This window comes from Colossoma macropomum, unplaced genomic scaffold (assembly GCF_904425465.1).
Source record: "Colossoma macropomum unplaced genomic scaffold, Colossoma_macropomum, whole genome shotgun sequence".
NCBI classification, from domain to species: domain Eukaryota; kingdom Metazoa; phylum Chordata; class Actinopteri; order Characiformes; family Serrasalmidae; genus Colossoma; species Colossoma macropomum.
In genome coordinates this window covers 18,799,552-18,823,108 of record NW_023494806.1, presented here as the reverse complement: position 1 = coordinate 18,823,108, position 23,557 = coordinate 18,799,552, and the positions used below count along the sequence as shown (strand labels likewise).

Genomic DNA, 23,557 nt, shown 5'->3' with positions numbered 1-23,557 from the left:
AAACAAAAAATGTTTTTCACAGAACATTGCGCAAAAGAAGTCTGTAGCTACTCAAAAATGGGTAAATACATTTAGGATGGTTTAATCTGTGGTATGTCCCTTTATCACCGGCTCGGCGCTGCTTTTGTTAAAATAAAGTGGAGAAGCAGGAGTCGAGAGTCGGAGTCGAGAGTCGGAGTCGAGTCCAGAAAAGCCGCAATCGTGCACCACTGGTACTTGTGAGAGCTGTTATAAAACGCTGTTGTAATTTTTTGTGACCACAAGATGTCGCTTAACCATTGAACGTGATGAGTCGTCTTAGCCGACGAAAACAATCGACTTTATTGACTTTATTTGGTCGTTTTTACTTGGAGGCCACTCTGATTTGTGCAGCTGGGAGCAGAGGTGATGACTGGTGCTTTAGCTCGATGATAGGTCAGGCTGGAGGGAAGGGAGGGAAAACATGCAAAGACATTATTGGTTAGTGTATTTTTTCATGGCTGCTGGAACATGCAACCAAACGTTAGACAGCATTTAGAGCCGAGCAAAAGTCACTACACTTGATTAAAGATTACAGATTTCATGCAAGTTCGGATCAAGTCTCGAGTCTTTAGTAAAGAATTTTAGTTTAGTCTCATTATTATATGCAAAACCCTACTGAAAACCTTTCAGGTTCTAAATGGCTTCAAATAACGAATCTTGTATTATAGAAAAACCTTCAGTCAATGCTTTATTTAGAGGAAAGACGTAAAACAACATGAAATGGTTGGTTGTCACGGTAGAAAGAGTACTGAAAATCCCTATTTAAGTAAAAGTGCTGTCATTGTGGTGATAATTTACATACACAAAAAGCATCCGACAAATCTCAGTATTCAAGGTCCTGGACATGACCGCAAAGTATAAAATTGTTTGCCACAAGAGATTTTTATGCCCAGGTTTTTCCACAAGGTAGACAACCATGTCCGGCCTCTGTAACTTGGCCATGTAGTTGGATACTTGACCCATCAACCTAACTGTGATTACGAGTCAGGAATTCTCACCCCATTGCTAATTAGGGTTAGCTTATTAGTGCACGACAACCTGTCTTCTGCTGGCAAACCATTAAAATAACTGGAGAAGGCCTCCGGATGATCCATATTCCTATATTCCTACACTTGACACAGCTATGCTCACTTTCTGCCACCAGTTAAGCTCCACCCACAAGCCCTGTCATCTCTTTTTAGAAACACAAAAATGGTCGCTGTGTCGGTGCTGGTGTTTTATGCTCTATTTTTCTAACCATAATGGGGCAGACACAGAAGAATATGAGATATGTGAGGCAGTGAAGGATACATCTACACTGCCTTCAAAAAAGATACCTAGGCAGCATTTTATACAAACATCCCAGTAAACATTTGGCCGTTGAAACAACGTTGAAATCACGCATCTGACTGCCGTTTAAACTACGCTTTATTAAGGTTCAAAATTAAAGTTGAAAAGACGTCTAAACTTGGCCGTTGAAAAAACGGCCAAAATAGTCACATTAAAGACGTCATTTTAAGGCCGTTGATTTAACGTTGAAATCACGTACATAACTGCTGTTTAATTTACGTTTTCTTATGGTTGAAAATGAAAGTTGAAAAGACGTCTAAACTTAGCCGTTGAAATAACGGCCAAAATAGTCACATTAAAGACGTCATTTAAAGGCCGCTGATTTAACGTTGAAATCACGTGCATAACTGCTGTTTAATTTAAGTTTTCTTATGGTTGAAAATGAAAGTTGAAAAGACGTTCAAGCTTAACTGTTGAAAAGACGACCAAAAAGTCACAGTAAAAATGTCATTTTAAGGTGTTCTAAGGCCTTGGAAAAAATTATAAATGATAAATTAAAAGGCATTGAAAAGTCATCCAAAATTAATTTCCACTAGTACACTCTCAAAAAAAGATAACACTTTAGCATGAATCCTATATAGAACCATTTCATGCTTAATACACTGTACAATAGAACAACCTTTTTTGGTGCTATATAGAATGAATTTTTCTATATAGAACCATATACAACGCATTATCAAAAAATATAATATAAAAAAACTTCCTGTAGTTAACTAACAATTTTGATTCCAATGTAAACATAAAACAAACTTTGTTAAATGGAAACTTTATTGAAAACGTGTAGTTATTATTAATTTCATTTGTGGAACATGAAACTGGACCATGAACTTCGTTAGGACTAAGACAAAGATCCTATGCATCAATTCAGAAAGAATTTTCAAACCTTTGAACCATAAGCTGTGTCAGTATTGTACATGATTTTCAATGTTTTAATGTAAAGGAGATCAAGGTGATTATTTAACAAGACAAAATCTTGCATTTTAGTTTCTGAGAAGTCAAACAAGAAAAGAAAAAAAAAGTTAAAAGCTCTGCAGGGGGCATGCTTGAGGTGATCGGCCACAGCAGAATCCATCTCATGAGCTGTGGCTTTGTTGTTCCACTTCAGAACTGCAGCTAACATAAAACACAAACAAGACTGTTACAATTAATGTACACACAAAGCATTAAAATCTCTTGACAAAAACAGACAGATCTGTGGAAGGTGAAAGCCATTCTAACATCATACTTTTTACTTATTTAGTCTTACTTATCAATTAATAGTCACAATGCCACAAGGCCTTTGACAGCTTTTAATTCACATATATTTAAACCTTTCAAATCTGAAATATGTTTCCATATAATATACATAATATTTTCCTGTCTGCAATGTAGCCAATAAGGAGGCAACTGATAATTACAAATCTATTTTTTAGTTATTTTTAAATGTTTATTTCAGTGGGCTTCTAAACAACTGCGAAGTAGTGATGTTGTGATATGTTCTTTTAAATGCAAAGGGCTTGAGCTTGTCTCTAATTTTATATACTGTCTCTAATTTTATATATTCTCCTAAGACCCATGAGATTTCTAAACTCTGTACTAGACTGCTCGGAAATGAAAAGCCTCTCTCTTATTTTGGTCAGTGTTTATTTGTTAAAAGAACAAAGCACAGTCCAAAGAACAAACTGGGTAGTAAATAGTACAGAATGCAGCTTTAAAGCTCAGTATTATTATTTGACTTTTTTATATGCCTTACAAATTCCAATATCAAATTTGACTGAAATGACTACAATTAATGATTCTGCTTCTTTAGTATTGGTGTTATGTGTAACATTGCTCAAACACTAGAAGACAATATTAACCCAGCTGTTTTTCCATAAATACATCCCTAAAACTTCTCTCAACCCTCTCAAACCTCATCTAGGTCTCCATTAGAGTCAGCAGACTTGTCAGTGTAGTGTAGGACACAGAAAGACTTACTTTGAACTATAGAAATGAACAAAACCTCACCACTACGGCCATTTTAGGCAACACAAAGGCTGCACAGGACTGATGTTGGATCAGATATTATGACTGTCATTTCCATAAAAAACTATTCTAGCTCAGCAATCTTACTCCTGAGACAGAGAGGTCGCCCATGGCACTTACTCTGTGATGACGTTTTGTTCACTTTTATAGCCCACAGTATGTCATATTGTGTTGCACACCACACTGAGAAGTCTGCGCCACCTTAATGAAGACATGAAATGATTTAGGTGAATATTGACTTCTAGTGTTTGTTAGAAATGTTAGCTTCACAGCTCCATTGCTAAACTAAAGACACAAACTTTGGACACCAATTATGTCTTGGCCAAAAGACTACATTGGGGGTAAGCATAAAACTGTTTAAATTTTATATTTTGCTAAACCATTCCTTTAAACAGGTTCTTAGTCATAAAATGAGTGTGGCAACTGATAACCAGGAAACCGGTACATAAATTGTTAACACATTACGTTCTATTCTGTTTGTGATAATACTTACTTTTTTAACTTGTGCACATTATTTGACCACTGCCAGTATGTTGTTGTGGCACACAGACAAATCCAGTCAGCTTCTGAAACAAATATTTGTTTGCAAAAGACGACAGTCAGCAACAGTTAATTCAGTAACTTATCGCTGATAGGACATTTCATTGTCTAATAAAACCTCACTAATGATTTCAACGTGTGTAGCCAAAGCTAATGAACGAAGCATCAGAATGACTGCCACATTTCCACTCTCCACCAACATCTAGAAACACAGCTGTAGCTTCTGCAGCTGTTTAAAAAATATGCTAGCTAGCTAGCTAGCGTTAGCTACTCAAATTACCTAGCTGCATAAGCTAACTACTTTCAAATAGTGTAAAATAATCATTAATTGTGGTAGTTCATTTCAAAGTAAAAATATGCTCCTGGCAGTTTTAAAATGAGCCTCGAGCTATTCATGTATGTGACTACAAGCTTAGATAAATATAGCTAATGTAGCTCAATATAGCTAACGGCTAACATTTACAAATGAGCCCGTGCAAAAATCCAAGATGAACGCCGACGTAGACGCTATATGGAGCGCTGCATTCACAATATACAGCTGCTATTCACGTTAGCGTTTTACTATAATGATTATGTGGTGTTTCTAAGAAGTTATTAGCAAATACTTATACAGGGCAACAACAGAAACAGCTAATGTCAGAAAACGCGTGTTGTCGTGATGAATCAATAGCGTTAGCTAGCGATCTTAGCTTTTATCAGGACCTTCACCATCAATCACACTGAATTAAGGGAAATAAAATGACCGCTACCTTCGTTAATAAGGTTTTAATTCGCTATATTCAGCCAATACAGACAAATCTTTAAATCTGCGTTAATGACGTGCCCAACCGACCGCTATGTTTCCCGTAGTTAGCACGACTGTTAAGCACTAGCTGACCTTAGCAGGACGGCTTCAGCAGCTGTATCAAATACTAACTAGCTAGCTAGCTGGCTAACATGTACCCTCTATTCAAAAACAAACGATAATACTAGCTAATGTTTAAAAAAAATCTTTGTAAGCTTAGTGACTCGTATATGGCAAAAGGTCCACCTAAAACGGCCAGCTAACGTTTACTCACCTGGACCAATGTGGACAGTAGCGCTGTGTGCTGTCGGCGGCTCGCTGAGGACTTTCTCAGACGAGGACCTTCCATAGGGGCAGTGATCGGTGTCCGTTCAGATGGATATCGCGGCTTCTTTAACCCGCTTGATACATCCAACAAACCCACAGCGCTTAAATGACAGAACTGCCTTGCTGACAGTGGAAATGCAGTTGCAAACAGGATTGCAAATATTCATTTTGGCAGAGCTGAAGGGCCATGATGACGAAATACAATAAAATGGGCGTTTTTTTATGTCAGAGTCAGACCATATTAAGATAATGAAAATGAATGGTCAAAAACGCTGCTTTTCTATATTAAAAGTTTCCAGCTATTATACAATACAATAAATTAAAACGCAAATAGGTTTGCATTCAAATTCGAATTGTGTCTTAAATAATGCATACTGCTATGAGATATGCAATTACAAACACCATTTAGCACTTGCATTTAAATTTGAAAAAAGTCCAGGAAATATAGAAAAGCTGATGGCACCATGTTAAATAATGACAACCACACTCCATGTGACGTCATATGGCATGTTCTTTACACCATAAAGACAAGTGAAATATTATCAAGCTTCAGCAATCAACATCTAACATAACAGTAAGCCAATCTATATTTAACATTTGGTATCTTTGAGAAAAGAAACATAACATAATATCTCTGGACTGGAATACAGCTTTCTTTTTGTTGTTTCTTCTTCTTCTTACTATTACTATTATTATTACTATTATTATTATTATTATTATTAGTAGTAGTAGTAGTAGTAGTAGTTGTACTAGTAGCAGTAGGCTAGAAGCAGTGGTACTGGTATTGTTATTATCATGATCGTTATCATTATTTTTGGGTTATAGTGAAACGTCCATTGACGTTATTAACAGGTCACCAATGGACTGACTTTTTGAAACGGATTTTGGACGTCTATTGACGTTATTAGCGGGTCACCAATGGACTGACTTTTTGAAACGGATTTTGGACGTCTATGGACGTTAAAAACAGGTCACCAATGGACTGACTTTTTGAAACGGATTTTGGACGTCTATTGACGTTATTAACGGGTCACCAATGGACTGACTTTTTGAAACTGATTTTGGACGTCTATGGACGTTATTAACAGGTCACCAATGGACTGACTTTTTGAAACGGATTTTGGACGTCTATTGACGTTCATAACATGTCCCCGACTGACCGACTATTTTTAAACACATTTTGGACGTCCACAGACGTTCTTTGTTTACTGGGATTAGACACAAACGTGACTATGTGCCTTCCTTCCTCAGAATATTGTATGAGTAGGCCGTGTTTATTTCGTTTCAGATAGGCCTACTGCATCAGACTGTGCTCCGATAAAGCCTGTCTTGTTACCGCTGCTGCAACTACAACCCTGCAGGTGGATGACGACCAAACAAAACAGACCAGACTGACCACGAAAAAGATATGACGCTACGAGAAGAAGATGTGCTTGATTTGTAAACTGGATCTGCAGAACATTCCAATGTGCAAGATATAAGAAAAACTAATAAAAATTTAATATGGAAAAAATATATGGACATGTATTTTTAAATATTTGAAACAAATTTCAATGTATTGAAATCCGTGCCGACATACATTCCAAACACTAAAATGCATTTCGGAATGTACTGTCATATTAACCAAATATATTTTAAAATGCATTTATTTAAAATGTATGGGGAAATATTATGCCTAGAAATGTGCCATACAAAAATAAATGTATGTAAATGCATTTATAAAATAAATTTAAAAAATTAGGCAAAATAGCCAATAGTACAACAGTGGTTTTAAGATCCAATTGTGAACCTTAAACAAGTTTTTCCCAGGTGAAAAGTACATATTTGTACATTTCAATAACCTTTTTATTTTTTAGTTTTAAAACAGAACAATACAATAAAAAGCCTGGAGACAAGACGGGTGTGTGGAGTCAATACAACTTAGAAAAAATAATTTCAATGGATTATGGTATAATTATGTTCCCTGACTAAAGGTACTGAGATGTACCCTTGAGGATACCACCCCAGTAACAAGAGGGGTACTGCCCTAGTGACAGTTTCATACCTTTTCTTTATAAGGGTGTGGCTGATCTAACACTGCTTCCCAAACCACACTTCACCTACTACAGGAGTGCTCTTCTACTGTTTTTTACATAGGCCTACTAGTTAGTGTGCTAGTATGCAGTTTATAACGCAGCAGAAGTAGTGCAGCCATTTATATTTCAGCTTTCATTTGTTATCACTAGAGCAACAAATTTAAATCAAATATTCCCCCAAAACCATGTTTTACTGCCTTAGCTGGATCAGTTATGGCTTTATTATCTCATAACAAACCGCCACTGCGCTACCAAATGAACTTATTGCATGAATGTTAGGAATAACTAAACGCTTATTTGTTATTTAAAGCTGTCAAACCTGATGATGCTGTGAGTTTTGGGAGAACATCACTGTAGTAATGACTACACAAGGCAGTTGCAAAACCAAAAGTCAAAGTAATGAAAGGCTGGAAAGGACATGACCTTTCTTTCGCTGAAATCAAAATTGAAAGTCTTGAGTCCGAGTCAAGGGGTGAGTCAGCAAATGTAGAAGTCACTGACTCGAGTCCTCATCTCTGGGGTTAGGATCGTAACTGGCCGATTCCTATTGTGCACCCCTAGATTTTGAGGCTTGGGTTACTACATGCATGATCTGCAGTTCTTAAATGTATCTTTGCTCAAAGATGTGATGAGGCAGATTTGGTTGCATAATTTATTTCTTGTTATTTATTTCTCCATCACAAACAGAGCACATTATCATACAGTGTAGAATAAGTTAATTAGAATAAATAGTTGATGCTTGTACATATAAGTTAGCATGAGTATTTTGAAAAATTATGAGTCATGTTGGGAAACTCATGGTGAGCTTTTCTCTCTAGCCATGAAATAAGGCTTTGGAGAATGTTTCGACTCAGACATTTGATTAAATAGGTCTCACTGCTTTTCATCCTCGCATCCAGATGTGCTTTATTTTCACAGTCTTTATCTAGGAAAACGGTAACAAATTGTTTTTTGAGTATTCTGGTGTTGTTCTTCATTTCGGGAGTAAGCGCTTTTTCTTCAATAGCTCCGAGATATTCTTTGAAAGCACAGGCAGACGCATGATTATTGTGCCAGGTCCCACTGATGTTTGTCATAGATGAACAGCCATTGACGGAGCGTGTCTGAAAAATACAGTCACAAAAATATGTTTTACAGTTAACTTATGTAGACATGTGCATTTCATCCTTTCAGGTAGTGCTGGGCGTTATTGACAAAATTCAATATCAGAAGAAACGTTGGATGAGTGGGTGTCTACAAACTTTTGGGCAGATAGTCCATGTAAGTTTGCAATAATAACGTAAATGAACCCATGCTTTCCGGTACTGGTGCTCTGTGCTAAAAGAATTTATGGTGCACTTTACTGTAGGGCATTGTTCACAAGGTGACATGACACCTGCATAAGCTTATACATAAGCGTTTGTATGGCTTATTCTTATAAGCATCATATATCATAAAAGCTGCTTTTGTTGCCTTTGATGAGATAAACATAGATGTTTTTTCGGACATTGGTTTGGTTTTTGTGTTTTTTAAGCATGTTGTAACACCTGACTTTGTAGCTTACTGTGTATCACAGTTACTGATCACAGGCTGATGAGGTGACATTGCTTAAATCCAGAGGGAAACCCTCAGGGCCTTCTAGGCCTTCAGAGAATAACTAACTTCAGTCTCATCAGAACTACTAGAATCCTGTAGGGATACTAGCAGAGGTTAGCATTATCACTGATATAATGTTTTTTTCCAGTTTTTGACATTTATGATCCAAATTGAAGGCCTCGCTGTAATAATCAACTCACCACTGCTTAAATTGTCTATGGATCTATGGAAAACTGAAACACACTTTACCTAAGAGTCATAGAAAATGTTCACTGGTTTAACCAGACTGATGTGGCAGGCTATGTCATATTATTAGCATTAGCATATTAGCAAAGTCAAAAAGTGTCATGACTCAACGAGATCAATGGCACATCAAAGTTGGCAAATACAACATGTCTGAGAAATAATATCTATTGGAATAAGTGTTTATCAGTGTTGTATTAATACTGCCCTACACTAAAGTGTTACCAGAACATTGTATTAATCTGACATAATTTGTTTTAGACCTCTCTGTTATTTCTGCTTCTTTTAAAGATGTTATGGTTTTTTGGTTGATCTTTCGAATCAATCTGAAGCACCTACCAAATGACACATGTTGTAGTTAAAGCGGAATTACACTAATTTTTAAAAAACATCTGCATAATTCAATGACTGAGGTGCAAGTCCTTCAGACTGGTCTGGTGTGAAGTGGTTCATTGTAGAGAATCTTTGATAGGAACCAGGGGTTGGCGTGTCTACAGTGCAAATATAGTCATAGTCGCAAAATAACCAGTGAACCTACAGGTGTCTTCTAAATTTTTATATGTAGTGTATAATGGTAAAATAGTAGTTAAATAATAGTCCTGCATGTACATCGATGGCAAAAAAGTTTTTTTTTAAACAATTAAAAAACTTATCACAAAACCATCATATAACAATGGAGCAGAGAATGTATTTGTAACTTTTCCAGGTAATAACTTTCAATGATGGAGCTTTTCACAGCATTAAATTCTTCAGACATCTGGTTCCATCATCACCACTGTGAACAATTCTGAGTTTATAAGTTTCTGTAAAATGGAGTATTTCACATTACACCACTCTGACTGACTTTGCTTACACACACAGAATTATATGGAAGTCTTTAAAAATCGTTAGAATTCCCCTTTAACAAAGCGTCAATATCGGCTTTGCTGTGAGCCACCAATAAGAGTAAACATGATACATTGCCCAGAATTACTTACATAATTCTCACATAGATGAGATGTTGCTTCTGCGATATAGTGAAGTGACAGATTAAAGTCTCTGCCCGGCACCGTTGCAGATTGATAATGCTTTAAGCCGCAGGCAAGAAGGACCATGATAAAGGTGCTGTAAATGGACCCTGAAATGAGAATCTTGTGTTATGATATGCTTAAATGCATCACAGGTGGACAGTTTTTGAATAATGCTACATGATAAGGCAAATAGTAAAAATGATATTTAAACATTCATGGTTTTTAAATAATGATTATATTTTACAGATTTGACAGAATCATGGCACACTTTACATTATTCTGCTATTTTTTTGGTGGATGATTCAAGCCCTGATCACATTTCCAAGCACATTCACGTTTCCGTGTGTTTAAGAACCAGTACTTCATCTGTACTGGGTTGCACGCTGTTATGAGTAAATCAAGACACAGCAGTGCTGCTGTAGTTTTTAAACACCTCAGTGTCACTGCTGGACTGAGAATAGTCCACCAACTAAAATTACCCACAGATATCCAACAACACATGAGCTATTACATCTACAAGGTGAACCAGCAAGACAGGCGTGTCTAACAGAGTGGACAATGAGTGGAGTGTTTAAAAACTCCAGCAGCACTGCTGTGTCTGATTCACTCACACTAGCACAACACACACTAACACACCACCACGTCAGAGTCACTGCAGTGCTGAGAACGATCCGCTATATACAGTACTATGCAAATGTCTTAGGCACTTAAGCAAAGTGTTTAGAATGATTCATCTGTGCGATGTTGCTTGTTAAAACACTATATATCACTTGAATCAATGCAAGTAAACACACATACAGAGAAAAGCAAGCTGAATTTTGTAGTTTTTGTAGATGATATTTTGTGAGCTATATTAAAAAACAAAGTTTGCTTCCAGCTTTCTCCTGGACGATCCCTACCCTATCACATAGATTTGTTAATGTCTATCAGCAGAACACTTGATTAGCCAAAACATATTTACTACAAATATTGGGCTGCCACGAGGAAAAAATCATCAGTTAGTTTATTAATATTATTCTCATTTTAGTGTTTTTCTGAGCAAAGAAATGCATATTGCTCAGATAAATATCTTTTTAACTGTAAATTTCACAGGTGCCTAGAACCGCTGCATGGTACTGTTTATATACAGCTGTACGCAAAATTTGATCACCCCCAAATTTACACATTCTGTTGATTTTCTAAGTGGAAATAATTTAACACATCATCTACAAAGAACAGACATAAATATGGCATTCCTATGCAAATTTTAGAGCTTCTAGAGTTTCTATTTATTTGTCAAAAATAAAACATATAAACTGTTATAACTTTTGCACAGGCCACAATTTGTTATTTTTGCCCCAAATATGATTTAAATATTGAATTAAGCAATTAAACAGTAATTGTGTTCCCTGTAGAGGACGTGTTAACTTTTCACTTAGAAAATCAACAACTTGACCAAGGTGCCCACACTTTGGCACACAACTGCATTTATATATAGTTCTAAACCTTAATTGATATATGACCCTGTTTTTAAGTAATCACAAGTTTTTAAGATGTGCATCTTGTGCTGAGTTGTAAAGGAATATTGACATACCTGGTGCGCAGTTCATATTGCAGAAGTGTCTTTGGTATGTCTTGAAGAAGTTTGTGCATCTTGAGATGCTTGTTTCTCATTTATATTCTAGACCGGGGATTCACCTTTGTGATGACTCTTGTAATCTCATCTCCACATTATAATCTCTTTTCCTAGCCGCTATCAGAGTAGACCAAGTTTTAAAAATGTTTGCCCACTTAAATTACTGTGACTCAGCCATGATGTATGCAGATATATCACATTTAGGAAAGCGGCAGGAGATAATAAACTGAAGTTAAGATTAAGATGAAAAAAATCTGATATTACTCATGTGCATCTCTCCGTAGATTCTCCAATGAAATGCATAGAAATACATTTTCTTCATGCTTGAGAAAACAGACAAATATTCACCAAAACTGTTAGTATATATATATATATATATATATATTATTGTACTTTTTTTAGGGAACTTTTATTACCAGTGGCAGCTCATAGTACTTTACAGTCAAGTGACAAAGTTTAATAGTAACAGAAGAAAACATTTAAGATGAGTTTAATTTCATTATTATAGATATTGTTCAGTAATAGTAATATGGGGAACAAAAGAAATATATTTTATCAATTACATTTCCTCTACAAAGAACACACAAGTCTGCACAACACTGTTTATTTGCTGAATATAATACATTGGGAGAAAAATGTAAACAAAATATGGCCTGTGCAGAAGTTTTGATACATTTTATATTTTCTGTATATTTTTTTCCAATATGTTAAAGACATCAAGATCAGATTAAGATTTATTCAGAGTATAAAAATAAAAAGAAGAAAGGGGAAACAATAATTTGTAGTTTATTGTACATTCATTATCCTTAATTCATATATATATATATATATATATATATATATATATATATATACACACATATATATATACATATATATATATATATATATATATATATATATATATATATATATATATATACATGTATATATAAATGGAACCAGACTTTTTTCCAAGTAATTTTGGGCTGTTTCTTTTGGTTCTTTCATCATGAAACTTGCACACAATGTAAACAGCAACAGCCATTTTTTAATTTTTTTTTATTATGTCAAAAACTGAAAAACAAAAAAATATGAGGTTTTGTTCTGACAGCAGTGATATACATAGTAAAATATAATGTTAACTTAACTATTCATACATCATACTCTTAGTCTAGCTTTGCATTATATGTTTTGGAAGTAAATGATGGTGAGGTTATTCTCTGTCTCTTCTTCTCTAAAACAAATTCAGAATCACCACCTTAAGTGAACTGAATACAAACTAAACAACATAAATCCATTTTTATTATTAAACATAAACCTAGTAAATACAGGGTACACAATTAAATATGCCATTTTTCTGCCATAAATGTGCCTTAGTGCACACTTTATGTATTTGCTTAGCTTAACATATTAATATTATATAAAATATAAAACCATAATCATAAACATAAAAAAACAGAAGATATGAAAATATGGAATAACTATTGCACAGGATGCACACACACACACACACACACACAAATAAATATAACAGTCTCTGTCTGTCATCTGACACAGATTCCTTTTACACTATTCCATATTTGTGGCATATTTTATTATTTTGGATAGTTATACAAGAAAAACCCTTATATTATTCTTAATATTAGCCTAGGCTTAAAAACTCTAATCCGGCCCCACATTCCAGCACAGAGCACCAATGAGAGCATTCTTTGTGTTGCCAGGCAACCACACTAAACACAACAGAGAGAAGGTCTGGTTGACTGGGAAGAAGTCTATTTGACAGTTAGGCTCAGTATGTGTTTTACAAGTAACAGAAGCCTTTGAAAGTAAGATTACTCCTTCAGTGGCTTTATGTGACATTTCTTCTTCATTGATCTTAGTGACCTGCCAAATGCTCACATCAGTTATCAGCAAGCTCATTCACAGCCTGTGTTTGGAAAATTATCCTTGTGGCAGAGGCAGTTGGGTGAGTGTAATTTAATAATCCCTTAGCTTAGCTTTGCATCTCTATTGCACGTTAAGAAACACACATAGATAGATATTCTTTCAATCAATACAGCCAGGGCTACTGATCTTGCTAAACATTACCAGTAAGGCCAAATGTTTGATCTTGCCCATTTATTTCAACAGCATAAACCAAGTTTGAGAGAATGTGAAGACTTGGATGATGTAACTTCAGAGGAGGAGGATGCTCTCCTGGAGCTCCTACGAAGCCCACTGTCACCATGGCAAGAGGAAGGGTCCTGGAGTCCACAGGCATTAGCCCTGAGAGAACTGGCTGTGAAGACACCAGAAATTCTTAAAGGCAACTTCATATATTCATTCTTCACAACTCTACGTATTGTAGACAAAGGGGTGAGTTTTTTATGTCTTCTCCCAAAAGCCATAGACATAGTTTCCACTGGGGCTCCATTTCAAGACACATGGGGCTCCATTTACATGCCTTTGCCATCTTCAACTCACCACTGGCACTTACACCTTGCCCTCAACTAGGTTAGCCTCAGTAAGTTATACAGCCAGCCATGTAAACTTCATGATGCAAAATGTTTTTTGAGATTTTTGAACATACATACATTCTGTTGTTATCAATGCTCATTGGTGTTGCACATAAGAAAGGTAACATCAGTGACAGTAACACCATTGACATTTTTAATAAAAAATGCATTTTACAAAATGGCTGCTACAGAGCATCAAACCACATATTGTCAAATCATGCAATATCCACTAAAATATGTAATTTAATCCATTTGTATTCTATTTTTTTACAGTTACCTAAGAATAAAGTAGGTCATACCAGTGACGTCAACTATGAAATCATGAGCTAAATGAGAAAATTTCTGATAACTGAAAAGACACTGTGGACTTAACATTTTTTCATAGATCCTCAGAAAATAGGTAAAAGGAAGTCAAGTGGTGTCATCAGTGTGATTTTTCTTTCAAAATAAGATTTTTTGTTACACGGTAACTTGACTCCTTGGGGCAACAACTTTCATTATATATTTTATAATATTTATTTGGCATTTGTTTTCTTTGTGTAATTTAATTCATATATTTCATAGTCATGTATAGCTTATTGCAGTTAAAATTGCAGAAAAATGTGTTTTTTACTTCAGAATATGGCACTCACCCTTTACACATGACTGTGGTAATTGATTTCAAAACCAGTATTGCTAAATTGATGGCTCAAGAAGGTGTAATTGTTAAAATAACTCATTGTTTTATTTTAAAATAAAAATAAATTGTAACCCTAACATGTTTTTCAAGTGTAATACATCTGTAAACGCTAAAGACACAAAATGGACATTTCTGCAGAATGACCCGTTGCTAGCTGTGTAGGCTTTTGCTTGTTAGCTAGCAGGCTAGCAGAATAATACAGCTGTATCAAAAGTCATGTACAACAGATGGGATATGCTACCTAAAGCCCATTCTACATAGGAAATCGAAACACTGTGACCTCTGGTATGGCTTAAATGGAAACAGTGTGGCTTACAAATAGCTTTGTCTCTTATTCCTGGGGGTTTAAAAGGGGAAATGCATCAGATCTCAATGATTTTCTGCTGCTGAAGCCAACACTTGTGTTCACTCAGTCCCTTGGCTCAGATAGCTCAACTAACACTCTTCATTTGAGCTAATAAAAGTCACAGAATGACCCTTAAGATGTCATCAGGGTTACCCCGAGGGGATATGACAAGGCTAAGTTGGCGAGGGGGTTATTAAAACTGGTACTGGAACAGGTGGCTGGCATGCAAAATCCAGTTAGTAAACATTGGTAGTGTTTACAGGAAAAGTCACTACATAGGAAAGATCTTCTCTTGATAGCCAGCTGAAATAATCCATAGGAGAGATTATAACGTGTTAAGAATCTGTATGAAGTAGACTAATAGATATATTCATATGTCTGTGACATGGCTACACCTGTAGTAAACCAATTTCCATGGTTACTTTATATTAGGTCAGGGTTGGAATAGCTACTGAAAAATTTGTAGTTAGCTACTTTGTAGCTACTTTCCCAAAATTTGTAGCTAACTACAATTTAGCTACATTTCCAGAAAAAGTAGTGGCTACTTTTTAGCTACTTTTTGAAAAGTAGTGCACTACTTTTTAGTTACTTTCAAAGCACGATTGTCAGAATGTTTGTGAATCTCCACCTGGCTTGTTTAAGCCCAACTGAAAGTGTGAACAAGACACTGCATTTAGTCATGTGCCAGAAAGAAACATACAACTGAAAAGCTGCAAATATACAAAAAGATCACCAAAAAGTAAGTTTAAGTGTAACCAACAATCAAACTTACACAACCAAAGGTGTGATATCCAGCAAAAATGTAGACTAAGTAAAGGCAAAGTCAACCATTCCAGGTTTTTCCTAACAAAAATCAACAAAAATAACCAGATACAAACCAAACAAATTCGTGCAAAACATTGTCAACTGTTGAAATAAAACTGCTCCAATTTAAACATTTCAGCAAGATATACAGACATGACATTCAGTGTCCTTTATTAAACTTCAGCAACACTTTAGCCTCAAAATTCTCATCAGTGACTCTGGCTCTGTTTGGGGTGAGAATCAGACCTGAATAATCTCTCCACTGCTACAGAGCTGTTGCGGCTCCACAGCAGAACTAGATTTTTAGGTAAAATAACATAATCCTCCTTTGCTGTAAAATCGTTGTAACACACAGTTCTAGCACAGTTTTCACAATAAATGGTATTAAACGCTGGAGTTAACGCATAACTGCTAATTCACCAACGTTTTACATTGAAGACTAACGCACAGACACACAGCCAGGGTTGGAATAGCTACTGAAAAATTAGTAGTTAGCTACTTTGTAGCTACTTTCCCAAAATTTGTAGCTAACTACAATTTAGCTACATTTCCAGAAAAAGTAGTGGCTACTTTTTAGCTACTTTTTGAAAAGTAGTGCACTACTTTTTAGCTACTTTCAAAGCGCAATTGTCAGAATGTTTGTGAATTTCCACCTGACACACCAAACAAGCCTAACTGACAATGTGAACAAGACACTGCATTTAATTATGTGCCAGAAAGACACATACAATTGAAAAGCTGCAAATATACAAAAAGATCACCAAAAAGTAAGTTTAAGTGTAACCAACAATCAAACTTACACAACCAAAGGCGTGATATCCAGCAAAAATGTAGACTAAGTAAAGGCAAAGTCAACCATTCCAGGTTTTTCCTAACAAAAATCAACAAAAATAACTATACAAACCAAACAAATTTGAGCAAAGCGCTGTCAATTGTTGAAATAAAACTGCTCCAATTTAAACATTTCAGCAAGATATGTACAGACATGACATTCATAGTCAGAGTCCTTTGTTAAACTTCAGCAACACTTCAGCCTCAAAATTTTTATCAGTGACCCTGGCTCTGCAGAGTACTATTAGTAATAGTCTATTACGAAAATATTTTTTCCACTTTAGCTAAGGCAAGGGTCAGCAACACACGGCTCTTTTACTGCCCTGTTACGGCTCCACAGCAGAACTAGATTTTTAGGTAAAATAACAATCAGCTCTGCTGATCATTCTAACAGAGTTTTAACAATAAGTGGTCTTAAAATGCTGGAGTTAGCATATAACTGCTAACAGGGCATCAGAATTTTTGTGAGGTCCATTTTGCAGAAATGTTACTCGCATCTTTTTGTGATTACAATAACTACCAAATATGAGTATTAAAGCAACAATAAGTTTCTCCTTTTGTTTTTTTATTCAATCACTTCTCCTTTTTTACCCATCTATAACTGTCATGCACCTTTTTCTTTCATTTCTTCCATCTTCATTCCTCCATTCTTCCATAAACTGCTATTAATGTTCCATAAACTTATTTGACTTCAATTGTCCTGTTTAAGTTTAATTAATCATTTAACTATTTATTTATGTTTATTTTCAGCTAAAATAATACATTAAACCTGCATTAAATCAGGCGATAGTTTCAAATTGATTTTGTTTCATTTACCTCTCTCTCTATCTTTGCTTGTTTCCGTTGCATCTCTGTACTCACTGATTATTGTAAAAGCACACATTAAACATATGTTATAAAAAGGCTGTCTGTACCAAAGCCCAGCTAGAGGGAAAGGTGGCTACTCATATAGTTAATGAGACAAAATATGGTCTAATGTACCTGCTGATTTCTTAATGTTTGCTACATGATACCATACCTTCAATATGCTGGTTAACAGTGAACTTTCTCATGTTGCTTGTAGTATGTTATGAGTAGGTAACTCAATATAACTTTAATTTCACATCTAATCTCTAATATAGCCTACTATGGAGCCTGTAGCCTAAACAGAGCAGCTACTGGAGCTAGACTAAAGCATGCTGATTTGGCTAGCAACATTCCGAGCAGTCCAAGCAAAAAATGAAATATAGGGTGTTCATTTTACAATCTTAATGTGTTAATTGTGCTCATAAACTCTCAGCTAACTACATTTTTGCCATAGCGATGTTATGTGTTAGCTTATAGCATGTGTGCTGCATACCTGAACACCTCAAGAAGTTACTCTGCTTCTCTGGGCTGTGTAGTGTCTCGTACAGAGACAAACAGAGCAGGCAGTTCTGTCTATGGCTGAGCCACAGCTGTACCGAGGTCAGCTGAGAACCTCTCACTGCTCGCTGTGTAGTTTCATCGCTTTTTGAATCTTATAAAACCCTAAGATACTTCTGAGGAGCTCGGAGTCCTAACGCTAGTTACGAATGTCACAGGCGCTGATTACTAAAGTAATTGCGGACAGCAAGAATTAATAAGCAGTGATAGGAGGGTTGAGAAAATAACGCGGATCTTGGCAGATTTTGATTGGCCATAATTCAGTGACAGCGCTCACAGAGAACTAATCAAATTTCATATAAAAATGAGGCATAATATTCTGTCCCCAGATTTAAGACGAACATCAATAATTTGGAGACAAAAAGGACTGAAGTCAGCTTCTCGTTCGAATTCTCCCGTTCCACCTTAAATTGCGCAGCAGTAACGTACATTCTGGCGCCTCATGTACCATTTAAGGTGAAACGGGACAATTCGAACAAGAAGCTGGTAAATGAGAATCTGACTTCAGCCTCGGAAAAAGTCAAAAGTTCAGTGACATTTTACATTTTAAAGTTTCCTGGCTGATATGCGAGAAAAGCGGCTACAGCTTTTGACCTAAAGCTTAAAGCAGAGCAAAGTAAGTCTGCGTTTTCGTTTATATTATGTTTTTAACCCATACTAGGTTACACATTGGCACACACTGAGACTTATTCACAGACAAGATGGTAAAACGGATATGAAATGCTTCGGTTGCCGACCCCTGAGCTAAGCCTGTAAGGGGTGACCAGCGCGTGGGGGCGGCGCGCGACCGTTTGCTCGAACTGTCCTCCGCTCAGTCAGGAATGCACAATCGCCACAAGCCCAGTTAACGACCGGGTTCTGTGGTTCAGATTTTGCGCGGATTGTCTGAAGCATGTAGCGAAAATTATCGCTGTAGCTACACAAAAAATTGTAGGCGCTACAACTATTAGCTACATTTCATAAAACTGTAGTGGCTACAGCTATATAGCTACAAAAATTTGTAGTTATATATAGAGATAGAGAAAGAGAGAGAGAAAAAGAGAGAGGCCGAAGAAGCCTACAGCAGCATACTGTGCTGGAGAGCAATGAGGGGGGGAAAAGGGAAGAATACACAGTGCAGAGTTCAACTGACAAACCTCCAAAACGGGAGTTAATTGCTTTTTATTGTTACTGTGAAAATGGGTTAATCAAATTTTCATCTTAAATGTTAGTGCCCTCAAATGTTTAGAAACGGCACTAGTTGGAAGTATAGTTAACTTGTCAGATATGGTTTGGCATTAATGTATTAATGTCATCTCACTTTTATTGCTGCCTTTTGCACTTTGTGGCCTGTTGAAGATCGTATCATACTGCTCCTTTGTAGATAATGTATCTCTTTGCAGCTCACTCTACTGTTACATCTTCCCAATCGTTGTAACTAATGTGGCCGTATTTAACCCCTTAAAATCCCAGACTTATTACATACTAATATTATTCAGTTGTACAAGGAATCCAATGCAAACTGGTTGAGCTATTCTTAGGTTATAGAATTGTTTAATAAACCTTGGGCCCGCAAGTGGGGCTCATGGCCATTCAAGGGGTTAAAGTAGTATTATGAATGCCCAAACCTGCTTCTAGAGAGCATTTGGGCCCATCACACCTATCATCAGGGCTGCCCTGTGAATAGCTGGTGTGCGTCCATATGCACACTGGCCATAGTAAAATGCATCAGCATGTGGATTTGGAGCTTTCTGTGTGCTATCTTGTTTTCTGTCACTGTTTAACAGAAGCTCCATGATGCCTTTATTGATGGACGCACTGTAATAATTTCTGAGAAGTATGTCCTGAGTTCACAACACATTGAGGATTTAAAAGAGAAGAGTAGATCAAATGGCTAATACTCTGGAACTAAGCTCTGCAGCGTGATGCCATTTCCTTCACGAAAGGAACTGGGCACCTATGATTTACGCTGACACCCAGTGTCATTCAGATGGGATTAGTTTTACATGTGCAGGTGTGTAATGTCAGTTTACCGAAGTACACATGTAATGTTTATGAGAAGTGAATAGTGTGTCATTAGCATTGTTATTAGCTTGGGAATTCACAGCCAACAGTCAACATCACTGCATAAAATCAAACATTGTTTTTCTTGTTTTAAGTTGTACGCTTAAAGCAGGACAGCATATCAGCTTGCTTTTGGCAACAGAGAACAGAAGTCAATGCTTCTTCAAGTGCCTCGAAACTCCTTTTCCAAAGAATATGATAGCATTTTTACTGATGTAAAACTAATCCAGTCTGAATGGAGCTTCTGTGTTCTGGTAAGGAATGCATCGATACCGATAGTGGTATCGGGTCTCATATACCTGTAGTCATAAAATGCACCAATTACAATATTTAGTACTCCCTGATACCACATAATATAAACCTAGTGACCTAGTTAATGAACAAACTACTTGAGCTTGAACAAGGGTCTGTTCACACATCGAAGTGCTGCTCATGCCATTTCACCTTGGCAGATTTTAGCCACGAATACAGTCTGCGGTTTTAACACAAATCACAAGCACTTCCCTAATATGGGTGGACGCATATAGACTAACAAAATGAAAGCAAGAAAAGTCAACCTTTGTGATTCTAAAGTTTGCATATCTGTACTCTGTTTGACTGCACAGAACTGCAAGGTATAAACACTAATGGAGTGATTTTTTTTATTATCTTTTTGAAAAGAGTGGGGAGTGCAGGTGGTTGGAGGGGGGGGTGCTGCTGGATGGCTGTTCTTCCTATCCAGGGTCCCTTGCTTAGTTGCTTGGATTTTCAGCCGTTCATGTTTGATAATAGTGGTGCGGTGAAACGTTTGGCTTCTTTCAGAATAATCCACACTGGTGTGTCAATCCTTCCATCTCTTGAGGCCTTGTTCTATGGGGGTGTAAAAACATGCACTGCACCCTCAATTTGAATATTTGCGACCACAGCTAAGCTTTAGGGAAAATGCATTTCGACAGCCTTACTCCTTCCTAACACCAGTGCTTTGATGTGCAGATATCTTTTTAGTTAACACTTCACTTGAAGCCTTCTACATAATGTTAACATTATCATGCCATAGACATGTCATGAAAGATTTTTTTGTTCAGTAATGTAACAGTGTCTTGTCACCATTATGACATCTGCCATGGCACATTTATGGCATGGTTATGTCAATGTTATGTAGCAGTGTTCGAATAAAGTTTTCTACTTGAAATTTTTAGATATGTGGAGCAGCTCTGGCAATGTCATATGAAACTATATACTGGGCAAGTACACCTTGGGCAGGACACCTAATGCTACATTCACCTACCTCTGTAACATGACTAAATTGTAAGTTGATTCAGATAAGAGCATCTGCCAAATGTAAATGTATCCCTAAGAGAAACTATACCATTATATTGTGATGTTCATGAAAAATGGCACTCTAAAGAGTCATCTGATTTTTTTTAGCTTGTGTAATCTCCACAGATTAGCAGTTAAAGCATATCATAGTACAGTAAACTTTAATTTTAAGTCACATAATCACAAACAAACGAACAAATTATATTTTTAATAACCACCCACTGTCCTAGTATGCACCCCCATTTATTGGCCTGTTTTTAATCCATCTAATGGAAACCATACACTGTTAGAAATAAAGGTTCTATGCAGGTACATTTTTCGTTCATCAATGTACAAACAATGTAAATGTACCTCAAAGGTACATCAGTGGCTTTAAGATCCAACTGTGTACCCTAAATATGTTTTCCCCAGTGCAAAAGTACATATTTGTACTTTTTAATAACTGAATGTTTTAAAACAGAGCAATAAAATAAGAAGCCTGGAGATGAGATGGGGTGTGTGAAGTCAATACAACTTAGAAAATATAATTTCAATAAATTATGGTACAATTAAGTTCCTGACTAAAGGTACTGAGATATACCCTTGAGGATACCACCCCAGTGACTTTGCCTTCTGTTTAAATGTATTGAATCTGAATGCCAGGACAGAGGTCAAGGCCAGCAAAGATGAAGATAGAAGGACAGTTGAAAGATAGAGTCAGTGTAGATAGCAAACAGGCTGAGGCAGAAATGCAACCTGTTTCTACTGCGAAAGCTCTCCTTTCACTGCCACTACTTGAAATAATGGTGACAGAGCCTTCTCTATTAACGCAGACTGACTGAATAAAGTTTGGATGGCAGTACTTCATTTTAGCAAAGGCTCAATACCCGTAATCTGTTTGTGGTTCGATGACTGAATTTCGGCATAAAAACCACATGCATGCATATCAACAAAGGATTCGAAAAAGGCATTTCATTTTCTGATGCTATATTAATAGGAAAACCCCCATCACTCACTCAAACACTCATGTCCTTTGAAGGAGCTATCATGGAAAAATCCATAGGCCACAAAATATCTTAAATTCCAGTGTTAGGCAAGCATGTTGCTTCTTTATAATCTTGAAGGGGAATTTTACAGATTTTTTAAAATTACTGCAAAATTTGATCGTTGACAAAGTCATTCAGAGTGGTTTGATGTGATTCAGCTCATTGTGGAGAAACCTGCAGACTCAGAGGTGGAGATAGAAACCTGAGGTATAAAATAGCCACTTTTTTGACTATCTGATCTGAAAAATGAATTTTAAAAAAGTTTTATGTAATGTTGATGATAAAATAGTGTTAAATCTGACAAGATTTTTTTTTTGTTGGGGGACCATTTTGCCTTACAACTAGCAGTGGGCATTATGATGATCTTTTGTTATCATGATACATTTTGTCACAACACACTTTTCTGAGTATATCATGTATGTCGTTGGTACTCAAAGAACACTGACTAACTGTGTTTCATTACAAAGAGCATAATTAGTCTTGTTTAATTTAATTTAATAAAAATCATTGTTGTAGGTTTATTATTAGTATATTTTTATTTGTGGCACCACAGGTTCTAATTTGTCTATTCCAATTTATTAAATCTCAGAAAACGAAATGTTGTGGTGCATATTATACACCCTGAAAATGTCTTGAAGTATCATATTTTTGCCGTGTCGCCCACCCTTACTTACAACACCCTTTATTATAATAGGATTATAAAAAACTATATATTCGAGGCCAAAACCATGAAAAATGTCTCAGGCGGTCTATTCATAGCCAATTCATGTAGTTTTGATGAGGAAGGTTTTAGAGGTGTTAACCACTTCAGACATCTGGTTCCTATCACCACCACTGTGAACAATTACCAAACATTCACAATGACAATTGAAAGTGCACATTTCTATGTAAGCACCACGTGATACATCCAAGGTAACTTGACGTATATATCTCAGATATTAATGGAATTTAAAGTATTATTTGCTTTCAAAACTAAAACTAATACTTACAGAAACAAAGAATATATAAAAAACTAAAGGATTTCAAAAGATGTTCTTAGAACTTGGACACGAGTGTTTAATATGGCTAGAAATGGGTTTTCCACAAACACTACAGATTAGTCCTGTCTGTTTCAGGTATTATATCT

General features: G+C 36.2%; 1 protein-coding gene and 2 long non-coding RNA genes across 5 annotated transcripts in view; 2 read left to right on the top strand and 1 right to left on the bottom strand.

Annotated features, from left to right (window-relative positions):
* Positions 1-2,100: 2,100 nt before the first annotated feature.
* On the bottom strand, positions 2,101-5,208 carry LOC118826913. The gene is made up of 3 exons (XR_005008818.1): positions 4,953-5,208; positions 3,848-3,920; positions 2,101-2,463 (listed from the first exon to the last, which is right to left on the bottom strand). It is a non-coding gene; the product is annotated as an uncharacterized LOC118826913 (long non-coding RNA).
* Positions 3,519-6,518, top strand: LOC118826914. The gene is made up of 2 exons (XR_005008819.1): positions 3,519-3,695; positions 6,294-6,518. It is a non-coding gene; the product is annotated as an uncharacterized LOC118826914 (long non-coding RNA).
* Positions 6,519-7,874: 1,356 nt separating this feature from the next.
* The window catches only part of LOC118826885 (leucine-rich repeat-containing protein 43-like), a 35,882-nt gene continuing 20,199 nt past the window's right edge, over positions 7,875-23,557 (top strand). Inside the window, exons 1-3 of one of the 3 annotated variants that reach the window (XM_036597929.1) lie at positions 7,875-8,340; positions 13,386-13,471; positions 13,636-13,860. In XM_036597929.1, coding sequence (XP_036453822.1) covers positions 13,397-13,471; positions 13,636-13,860 — 300 coding nt within the window. In that variant the 5' untranslated portion in view covers positions 7,875-8,340; positions 13,386-13,396. Of the gene's footprint in view, positions 8,341-13,011; positions 13,298-13,385; positions 13,472-13,635; positions 13,861-18,630; positions 18,681-23,557 lie in introns of those variants that run through there. The other 2 variants (XM_036597928.1, XM_036597930.1) reach the window with 2 other exon arrangements.